General features: G+C 42.1%; 1 protein-coding gene across 1 annotated transcript in view; it reads left to right on the forward strand.

The window, feature by feature from the left end:
* Positions 1 to 11,759, forward strand: part of LOC109298716 (lipoxygenase homology domain-containing protein 1) — a 236,860-nt gene that overhangs the window by 127,757 nt on the left and 97,344 nt on the right. The window contains exons 9-12 of the mRNA XM_019518967.1: positions 3,262 to 3,337; positions 5,714 to 5,790; positions 5,891 to 5,922; positions 6,104 to 6,233. Coding sequence (XP_019374512.1) covers positions 3,262 to 3,337; positions 5,714 to 5,790; positions 5,891 to 5,922; positions 6,104 to 6,233 — 315 coding nt within the window. The remainder of the gene's footprint in view (positions 1 to 3,261; positions 3,338 to 5,713; positions 5,791 to 5,890; positions 5,923 to 6,103; positions 6,234 to 11,759) is intronic.

Consider the following 11,759-nt stretch of genomic DNA (forward strand, 5'->3'; position numbering starts at 1 on the left):
CTCCCTCCCTCCCCCTCTGCCATGGCAGCCTATCCCTATTTGTTACATTGTAAAGTGGGTTCGCTTTATGTGAATTTGATTTATGCGCCGTTCTCCAGGAACACATGTACAGCATAAATCGAGGAAAACCTGTATTGATATAAAATAATAGGACAATGGTGTTTTACAGTTGGGAAACAAAGGCTTGCAGGAATATCAGCTATTAAATTGGCAGAGTCATGTTTTGTTACCATCACATATTTCAAGCAATCTGTCTTAACCACCATTTCATTCCACATAATTGTGTGAAATTAAAAATGCAAATGAAAAAATACTGAATATTACAGTTTTGTCATTCCAGAATAACATTCTTTGTTTCTCTTTCCTGCACTATTGGGTATTGAATATTTCATTGTACTGTCTGTATTTTGGGTGAGAAAGTCTAGCACAGTGTACTCAATTTATCATCATTATTAATTGTACTGAGGTAGTGCCTAGAAGCTGCAATCAGGGATTTGCTGAGCTGTATTACGCTGGATACTGTACATACACTTAATGGAAAGACGGCATATGCTCCAAATTGCTTACAGTTGTGAAATTGAGATTGATCTGATCCTAGACATTGTGCACTGAGCAGATCAGTATAAACTGGGTGTGTTTCCATGTGCAATTATGGCACCTGAATAAACTGTAAAGCTAATCGCTCCTGAGTTAATTACTCCTGGGAGTGCCATTTAGGCATAGCATGTAGATCCCATGTGGAGCAGCCCCAGCTTGCAGGGGGCAATGGGGGTCAGCCTGCCAGCCTGGGGCTGCTACCTCTGGCTCAGTGTACTGCAGAGGGGCCAGATGGGTCATGAGGGAGCTTTAGTGTAGGGCTAGCCAGCAGGCAGACCCTACACTGAAGCACCATTGTAACCCAGCCAGCCAGGCAGTGTCTACACATAAGATGCTGTGGAGTTTTTTACTCTGCAGCCGGATAGTACTTGTATTTATAAGGACAGGCAGTCCTCAGACTTACGACAAAATTGGTTCCTAAAAACTGCATCAAGTCAAAATGTTGCCACTCGGAACCAATTTTCTCATAAGAAACAATGTTATAAATGGGGGATTTGTTCCTGAACCAAGGCCTGATACCCTGTTTTCACCAAAAATACACCAGAATTTTGTACTCAATCAATTATAGATGAGTAATATAGCTACATTAATATATTTATATTGTAAATAGCTATCATATTGATTCGGAAGGACTTCTTTGAGGTGACTTTGCTGGGCTTTTTGAAAGGTTCTTGGCTGGAGTCTTCTCAGGAGTCTTGTCTACAGGTTTTTCTGGAGTCTTGTCTGCTTTCTTAAAGAAAGTGCCCAAGGAAGTTTGGACAGATGTTATCCAGGGAGATGAGTGATGCAGTGAACTTTTTCGCTGGCGTGGCGTCCCATCGGATCAAGTGTTGTAAAGTCAAAACTGATGTCATAATGTTGAAACAGGGTGTCAATTTATAAATGTTGTAAGTGCAAAATGTTGTAACTCGAAACGTTGTAAGTTGAGGACTGCCTGTACTATCCTGCTGCAGAGTAAATTAGTTTATTCCAGCCTAATAGGGGTGTATTTATAGATGCCAAGATGTTTACTGCTGAGCTAAGTAGTCTACTGCACAGTGAACATCTCATGTAAACATGCCTACTGGGTGAGAGAGTAATGTCTTGGACAGGTATCAGTGTATTCTGTCTTGTTATTTTAGCTATTGGCCATAATACAGTTAATGCTCCCCTTTCTCTATCTTCCTGCCGATGTGACATCCCAGCTTCTCTATACATGGAAGAGAAGAAGAGGCACATCTCCCACACGGTCTAACCCTTTGTAGCTCTCTCTAGTTGGAGGCTGGTAACCTTTTAGGGGTGAAAGGATGACACAATCAAGATGTCTTTCTCCGCAGAACTCTTTTTAGTTTTGCTCCTAGATTTTCACCTAGAAGGCTGAGAGGTAGAGACTTGAGACCTACATTCAGGTGTTCTAGATCTTTTCTTTGCTGCTACTAAGCTTCTGGGAAAGGACTTGGTTAGTAAAAAACAGTTCCTGTTGAACCAAGTGTCAGCTGAAGGGGAACATACTGAACAACCATTGCTGTAGCCTGCTCACAGGCTCCCTTTCCTATGGAAACATAGGAATCAGATGGTTCGAAGGGAAAGCAGCCTAAGAAAATCCAGGCCACCTGCCAAGGGTTGTTTTTTTTAAGGGCAATCTGAATCTTTATTAAGAAAATTCCTCTTCTGAGAAATTACTAAATAGTAATACTCCAGTAGTGCCTAGAAGTTCTGGCCAGAGTTGTGGTCCCATTGGGTTAAGTCTGTATGAATACACCGCAAGAGGTCTCAGACAGCTTACAATATAAATAAACAATTTATCCCCAAACATACTAATTGCAATGCTGATCCACTTGTACTTTGTTTCTCAGAAATGAATGCCCACTATATTCTGATTTTTTTAAGAACACTATAACAAGAGTCTTTATTGTAGGCCCTTGTAATGACAAACTGCATTCCCAGCAGTATGCCAAAACCACTAGTGACAAACAATCAACTTTCTTCTGTTTTGCACCAACCAGTACAGTCTATTAGCATCGATAGTTGTGTGCCCTTAGACTGGTTAATGATTAATATGTCAATTTCTTGATTTTTTAAAATATTCCATAAGAGTAAAATATCTCTTACAATATATAGCCATCAAGCAAAGTTGTAATATTGAACCCTGTGAACTTGCAAGGGATGGGCAATACTTTCGCTGGCAATGATAATTCTTAAGCTGTTGGGAGTACTTTTGCTGTACAGTATCCCAAACAAGGATAGGGCCAACCTTATCGATTTTGGATCAAAAATATATTCATAAAAATACAAGTTAATCTTTTTTAAAAATGGAGAAAAAAACCATTAAAATTAAGACTTCAAATGAAAGGAATAAGCAGCACTGTTAACTTTGGTTGCTCCTAGCATATTACTATAAATTGGGAGTTTTTAAAGTGGTTCACTTCTTTACAATGGGTAGAATCCTAACATATTTGCAGTAAGATTGTTGATGCAACTATGAAAAATAGAATGAATCCCTGCATAGTTCTGACTTTAACCTACGTTTTAATTTATTGAGCTAGTTTCTGATTTAAATTGGTTTTACAGTGATGTAGATCTGTTTAAACTCAGTGAGGTGGTCAAAGCTGTCATAATTCCAAATGTATGAATGACTTACAGTAAATTTTGTTTCAGGGTTTTTTTTTAATGTTTTTGTCTTAGGAAATGGATGGTTTCTGGACAAGATTATAGTCAAAGATTCTGTCACTAACTTGGATTATGCTTTTCTATGTCACAGGTTAGTGGTTTCAGATAGGTTATGTTTATAGCTTCTTTTCTGATACTCCAACTCATGTGTGGTTTGTCACCTCAGAAGTGAATTAAAACTATCTGATTCCTCTTACAAAATTTAGCAAACAGCTATCAGTTAGGTAGCAGTTTTTGGTCACTTCAGAACTGCGCTGCATTTGAACCACTGACCATGCTATTTAAATATCTACATGATATCTTTTCCATCCCATGACACTTGAAATCTTTGGGAATTACTTGTTGGTCTGTTCCTTCCTAATATCAAGGTAAAACTTTTCAGAGGAGCAGGTTGCTTTCTAGGCATTAGAAAGCAGCCCTGGCCAGTGGCTTTCCCCTGCCTCCTGCCACCAGGCTCAGCAATGTGGGGCTGGTGGAGATGCTTGGAGTGCAGCCCCACAGCCTTCCTGGGGGTATGGGCCCCCAGATCTGCACACAGGATGACAGGAGGCTGCCACTGCTGCCTAGGGCCAATGGTAGCACCAGTCTTCCTGGCGCTTGGTGACAGCTGTGGGCTGCACCCAGCACCAGTCCCAAGTGGCAGCAGCAGCCTCCTGTCATCCCAAGCACAGATCCGGGGACCCGCACCCCCAGGAGAAGTCCAGCACAACCCCAGATCTGTGCAGGCCCCCAGATCTGTGCACAGGATGACAGGAGGCTGCCACTGCCCCCAAGTGACATGGGTTTTGCTTTTAGCATTTTGAGATGCAGTTTCCCAGAAACCCCTGCATCCATCTCCTTGAAACTTAGCAGGCTTCATGGGGGCTACCATCTGAATCAGGCAAGAAATGACAAAGTTATAGGCATTTTCATGATTCCCCGTTATAGCCTGTGGGCGAAACATTGAAACCTGTTGAAAGAGTGAAACAGTTTCAACGAAATGAAACAGAACAGTGCTTTGAAACTAAATGAAATGATGAAACGAAACACTGCCCCTTTGAAATGGCAAAGCAGAAGTGGAAACGAAATGGTGCTGTTTTGCACAGCCCTCACATCTGTATGCAGGTACTTGAGCCCTCAAGGGCTCTGCCTATTGGTGAGGCTTGGAGACAGCTGGAAGCAATGATCAGCTAATGAGAGTGGAGCCACAAAGAGACTTAAGAACTCCAGGAGGCAAGGAGAGAAGTCCTGAGCTAAAATTGCTCCGTTCTCCTAGTGGCCAGAAAGGACAGAGGGTGTGGTGTAAAACTGGCCTGAGAAACTGAAAATGGAGCTGAATCCCCTGTTTGAGGCAGCAGGATAAGTGACCTGTTTACAACCTATGATCTTGTACCATTCAAGGCAAGCTTTGTCATCTCATTCAGTGGACTCAAGATCAGGTTTTGTGTTCTTAAGATACAGGCATCACTAATGCATAACTGAGCACCTGCCTCTTCTTCTGCCCGTCACAACTTGTCACTGAGAAGCAGCAGAATTTGACTCAATTCAATTTTTTCTTCTGATTTCCTAGTAGTCTGTTCTGCTCTGAATCTGCTACTCCAAGGCACATTTTTTTTCACAATTGTATCTACTGTCAATTAATTTACAAACATTTATGTAAATTTGAGGAGTTGAGAAAGTCTGGTCACATCTGAATCTACCTACAACTTGTCAGTGGCACCTCTATTCTAGTTTCTTCTTTTACCTAGTGAATAAATAACTTCCTAAAACAGCTTTGAGTGAGTGATGCACACACTAAAATTGATTTATGTTTGAATAAGGGCTTTCCGCCTAACAGATACAGCTCCTTATCTTTGCCTGACCTAATTTTAGATCCATATTGTAGATGAACTGCTACAAAGAGGTCTTGAAATATAAAGCTAGTTTCATAAATAATTTAGGAAGAATTCAAATCTACTTCACAGAGGAAAATACAATGTGTATGCTAGTTCTTGTTGGGGCCTGATGTCCCTTTTTGTTTGCATCATTTCTACAATAGGAGAAGTCAAAGGAGAATATAGTGTATGTTGTTATTAAAGGCATTGTTCATACCATGGAGGGTGCAATGATTCAGGAGACTTTGAGAATCTGATGAATTTAGATTTTGAAGTGGCTTTCTTGGAGCAAGCTGAGCAGACACTGTAGCCATTGGGTCCACTATTACTGATTTCTTACCTAACATTCCTAGTTAAGACTCCCCATTCATTGCACTGGCTTTGGTTCTCAGGCCTCAATCCAGGAAAGCTCTTAAGTATGCATTTCACTTAACGTCATGCAATCCTATTGCCATCAAACTCTCCCATGCCTAAAGCTACACATATACTTAAGTGGTTTGCAGATTCAGGACATTAGTGCAAAATGCATTAAACTGCTACATATAAACAATGTGACTAAAATGTTGGTGGATTTGGGTATCAAGACTAAATTGCAATGTGTTCTGTTTTCCTAGATGGCTAGATCATGGGGAGGACGATGGTAAAATTGTAAGAGAATTGAATGGGGCAGACACTAGCACCTTCTTAGCAAGTAAGCATGAAGCAAGAGAAGATAATCTGACATCATTGCAGCTGTGCCAAAACCAGTCAGGATACTGTATATACTAATCACATTCTCTTTCTGTCTCCAGGGCAAGAACTGGAACTCAGGAGAGAGGAAACTGTAATGACTTTTTAAATTTTGTTTTTTAAAAAACTGACTAAACAATATTCAGATTGTGCTATAGAGAAAATCAGATCAATAATTCTTATGTATATATAGATTCCTCTTTTTATCTTCTCATGCAGTCTCTTTTCTTTTATTCCTTCTTTCCCCCTTGTACCCCTTTTTAAAATGAAAATAGTGGGCTGCTGAAAGATGGAAGTTTCAGAAAGGCAACACGCTTCAGTTCTACAGCAGACTTACCCATGGCTTCATACGCCTCAGTCCAGATGGCACAGTCGATGCACTTGGTGACAAGAAGGACAAATATGGTAAAATACTTGTCAGATTGTGGTGTGTGGGTGAATGGCACAAGGCAAGAGAGCTTCATCAGCTCACTGCAGTTTTTGTCTGTAAGATTTAAAATGGATTCTAATGGGAATGGGTAAATAGAACCACAAATATATATTTTTAAAGACATTAGTATCTTTAAATGGGTTCAAAACTGCCAAGTTTTTTTTTTTGTAAAGGAAGATCCTAGGAAGCAACTTCTGTTTGGTTTTCTTTTAAAGTAGGATCAATTCTCACATACAATTTTAATCATGCAGAATGTGGTCAGTCATTATGGGAGTGGAAAAACCCCTTTCAAATGTGGAATTGGTAATTAGGAAGGTATGTGCCCAAACACCACTTAATCTCTACCGGCATCATTTCCACCTGGTCTAACTGAGCTTCTATCAACTAAATCTTCTCGAGCTCCAAAGCCCATCTAGCAAGAAAGAGGTGCCTGCTTGTATCATATGGGTTTGACAAAATGAGGTGCAGAGCCTTTTGCTGTCTACAGGATGAGGGTGCAACCCAGCTTTCCCAGTTGCTGACACATGGTCTGACAGAATGGTAACTTATAGAACATGTTGGAGAGGGTAGTTTAGGGCAACGAGAAATTTCTCAGAAATTCCCTTGGGCACTTTTCTGAAAAATTGCAGTGGAAAAAAACCCAAATTCCTCAAATCTTTTCTGTCCAGGACCTTGTACAGGTAGATCAATAATATCACATAGGCATAGCAAATGGGTTTTATTTTTATTTTTGGAAAGACCCCCCTGTCAATTATTATGCTTGGTCTTCTTGTTCAATTATTCAGTGACTCAGAACATTGAATTACTTAACTCTCTAAGTATCGTTTTACCATTTCAGAGAATTCCAAATGCCTAAAAGCATTTACCCAGCATGAATGTGTCTTGGAAATCCCACAAGGAGCTTCATTTTAGGATCACAAACTGAGAACTACCAAGGCGAAAAACCCCAAATAAACTTTCTCCTTGTGTGAACCCAATACAGACTTCAAGACTGTACTGAGGCAACACACAAATCTGTTCAATTTTTATTGCTGTGTTTTTGGCTCAGGCCTCATTTAGATGCTTAAGAGGGGTCTGTGGGCAAACCAGGGTAAGCTGAAGAACAATGTGATCACAAGAACAAATACGGATAAACGGGCCAGGAATAAAAAAAATGTGAGATTCTGGAATAGTCTGCTAATAGGAAGAATGAAGGCATGTTTAGTTTTAAGGGGAAGATTGGTAAATTTCTGAATGGCTGGGGACAGACATTATGTATAAACCAGTTTAAGTGATCAGAAACTGATTTAAACCTGTAACAGAACAGATGTTCAGGCACATAAATCAGTTTGAGAATGCCTGAAACCAGTTTGAGATAAACCTGGTTGAATGTAGTATCAGACTTAACTGATTTGGCTCAAATGCAATGTCTGTCCCAGACCCCTTGCTGGTTTAAGATAAACCAGACATCCCCAGCATCCCAGCATGGTCTCTGGGCTGGGCGGGACTCTCTGCTCCACAGCAGGGCTGGCCCCTCCCCTCTTCTCCCTGGAGCTCCAGAGACTGTGGGCTACTTCTCACCTTCCCTCACCACTCCCTGCTAAGCAGGAATTTCCCCCTTCTCTCTGCCTTGCTGAGGAGGTGTCTGTGTATTAGCCAGCTGACCACATTCTGGCTATGGTCCATGCTGAATCAATAGGCAGAATCAACAAGTAGCTGGTAATGTCCCTCTGTTGTTTTCTTAATCGGGTGATAAACACTGTTATGTTTGACACCAAACTTTGGGACAAATCATCCACACCAGAGGACAGGCAGGTGATCCAGGCTGACCTGGACTGGCTCAGCAAATGGGCGAATGAGAACCTGATGGTGTTTAACACTGAAAAATGTAAGGTTCTCCACCTTGGGAAGAAAAACCTGTAGCATCCCTATAGGCTCGAGTGTACTACACTGGCTAGCACCATGGAAGAAAGAGACTTGTGGGTCATCGTTGACCACAAGATGAACATGAGCCTGCAATGCGATGATGCGGCTAGTAAAGCGACCAAAATGCTGGCTTGCATCCATAGATGCTTCTCAAGCAAATCCTGGGACATCATTCTCCCCTCGTACTCGGCCTTGGTGAGGCCACAGCTGGAGTACTGCATCCAGTTTTGGGCTCCACAATTCAAAAAGGATGTGGAGAGAATCCAGAGAAGAGCCACATGCATGATCAGAGGTCAGGAAAACAGACCTTACGACGACAGGCTGAGAGCCATGGGGCTCTTTAGCCTGGAAAACCGCAGGCGCAGGGGTGATCTGTTGGCCACCGATAAGTTTATCAGGGGTGACCATCAGTATCTAGGGGAACGTTTGTTCACCAGAACGCCCCAAGGGATGATGAGGTCGAACAGTTATAAACTACTGCAAGACCGTTTCAGGCTGGACATAAGGAAGAATTTCTTTACTGTCCGAGCCCCCAAGGTCTGGAACAGCCTGCCATTGGAGGTGGTTCAAGCACCTACATTGAAGACCTTCAAGAGCAAATTGGATGCTTATCTTGCTAGGATCCTATGACCCCAGCTGACTTCCTGCCCTTCGGGTGGGGGGCTGGACTCAATGATCTTCCGAGGTCCCTTCCAGCCCTAATGTCTATGAAAGTCTATGAAATCAATTCCCTGCTGGGCTAATCACAGCATCCTGTGGGAGCCTGGCCTTGCCCCTCCCTCCCCAGCTTCCTTCCCCTGCTGAGGGCTGCTCTAGTGCCTCCTGGCTTCTAGCCTGAGCCACTGCAGGCATGTGCCTGCATTTCTGGGATGTCTGTCTGGTAACAAAACTAATTATCCTAGCCAGGTTAGACTAATCTGCAAAGATTGAATCAATTCAGGCTCTGGTGTTTTGAATGTCTGTCCCTAGCCAATGAGATTATATAATATATTTGTCTGCAGTAGCAAGGGGCTGGACTTGGTGACTGAGGGCATCCTTCTCAGTCTTGTTAGGCCTCTGCCTACTTATTGGAGCACAAAACTAGTCTGACTCTGCAGTCAGATGTAGATGCATAACTATAGATAAGTTTTGTTTGTGGAACAATATCTCTGCTATTCAAAACCTCCTTTTTGGCTGTTTTTTAATTTAAATAAATGTACATTACTTTTACCTAATGCATAGAGTAGTTCTGTGCAGCAGCAACAGCTGCTGTGCCAATTTAAAACTTCTAGTTCAGTTTTTTTATCTTGAGGCACTGCTTCTTGTACTCCATTAGGAATAAGGTTCCTCAATAATCAGTTTCTGTTAGATGGGTAAGGGGTTGGACTGTAATGGACTGTAAGCTGTATAGAAAACTGGCTGGATCATTGGGCTCAAAGGGTAGTAATCAATGGCTCGATGTCTAGTTGGCAGCTGCTATTAAGTGGAGTGCCTGAGGGGTTAGTCCAGGGGCTGCTTTTTCTTCAATATCTTCATCAGCAACCTGGAAGGCAGGGTGGACTGCACACTCAGCAAGTTTGCAGCTGACACCAAGCTTTGGGGAATAGTAGATACACTGGAAGGTGGGGTTAGGATTCAGAGAGACCTTGACAAATTGGAGGATTGGACCAAAAGAAATCTCATGAAGTTCAGTAAGTACAAGTGCAAAGTCCTGCACCTAGGACAGAATAGTCCCATGTACTGGCTGGGGATTGACAGGCTAAGCAGCAACTCTGCAGAAAAGGTCCTGGGGGTTACAGTGAACAATAAGGTGAATATAAGTCAACAGTGTTCATTGTTGTGAAGACACTTAATGGCATACTGGACTACATTAGTTGGAGCATTACCAGCAGATTCAGGGAAGTGATTATTCCCCTGGCTTCAGCACTGGAGTGGCCATATCTGGAGTATTGTGTCCAGTTTTGCCCCCCAACCGCTACAGAAAGGGTGTAGACAAACTGGAGAGAGTCCAACAGAGAACAACAAAAATGGTTTGGGGGCTGGGACACAAGACTTATGAGGAGAAGCGGAGGGAACTGGGCTTATTTAGTCTAGAGAAGAGAAGACTGAGAGGGGGTTTAATAACAGCCTTCAACTGACCTCAAGGCAGGCTCCAAGGAGGATGGAGCTGGACTGTTCTAAGTGGTGGCAGATGACTGAACAAGGAGCAATGGTCTTAAGCTGCAGCAAGGGAAGTTTAGGTTAGATATCTGGAAAAACGTTCTCACTAGGAGTCTAGTAAAGCACTGGAATATGTTACCCACAGAGGTTGTGTAATCTCCATCCTTGGAGGTTTTTAAGACCTGGCTAGACAAAGCCTTGGCTGGGATGTTATAGTTGGGGATGGTCCTGCTTGAAGTAGGGGGTTCAATTAGATGACCTCCTGAGGTCCCTTCCAACCCTAATTTTCTATTATCCTAGGAATACAAAGTGTCCCTATTGTTCATAAGACATTTCACCACCAGCCAATTTTGCTGGAAGGTTGGCAACTTTCAAATGTGGGCACGGTTTTCAGGAACAAATGTATTGATATACATGGGACCGGATTCTCAGCTAGTGTAGATCCATGTAGATCCACTGCTTTCAATGGGGTGATTGCCATTTACACTGGCTGAGGAGTTGGCTAATGGATTTTTAATTTTTAGGACTTTTTTGCCCAAATGAGAAACAAGTAGAGAAGAGTCTGAATGGTTTGATTTTGGCACATAACACTTCCAGCATGCAACATTAATTGATCTAGTTAGAACAATAGTTTAATTAGACATCCAGCCTTGCCTCACTGAATAAATACATATAATTTTCAACGAGTAAACAACAGGCTGAAACAGATCGCTTCCATTATGAATGAAAAAAGAATTGGCTAATGGACAGAAATCTATGGGCGAGATTGTGCCATCCTTACTCACACTGACTATTATCCTGCATTGCAAGCAAGCCCATTAGTGTGTCAGAGTAGGCCTATGGGAGAGCAATAACACATAGTGGAATTACACCAGAGATGAATTTGACTTCTTAGATTCATTGATAGCAATGGGAGCTGGATGCATTTAGAGAAAGCAGAGCATGATTTATGGATTTACTTATCCTGCAGTATTGCTTAGATGTGCCCATTAAGAAACAGGGCTCCCATGTGCTAAACACCTTTGTACCCTTTCCTGTAAGAAGCACAGTACAGAGTAACTGGGATTGTTTGATCTAGAGAGAAAAAACAGAGGATTTTTCTAACAATCTTGAAGCAGAAAAAAGATGATGATGGATTGTTCTCTGTGTTCATTGGGAACAGGACAAGAAGTAATAGGCTTAAAGTGACACAGAGTTAGTTATATATTCAAAGTTCCTCTGAACATATAACTAACTCCGAGGGTGGCTAGTCTACCTAGAGAGATGGGTAGAATCACTGTCATAGGGAGTTTGTGGTCAGGTACAGATACTACACTTTACTGATATAAGTGATCGGAAACCAGTCTATACCCACAACAGAACAGAAGTTTAGTGTGCAGAGACTGGTTTAAAAATGGCAGAACCCCATCTAAGCTTTTCGCCTTCACTCCCCTGCATGTCCCCCCCCCCAACCCCGG

This window comes from Gavialis gangeticus, unplaced genomic scaffold (assembly GCF_001723915.1).
Source record: "Gavialis gangeticus isolate Ggan-Ray unplaced genomic scaffold, GavGan_comp1, whole genome shotgun sequence".
Classification (NCBI taxonomy): Eukaryota; Metazoa; Chordata; order Crocodylia; family Gavialidae; genus Gavialis; species Gavialis gangeticus.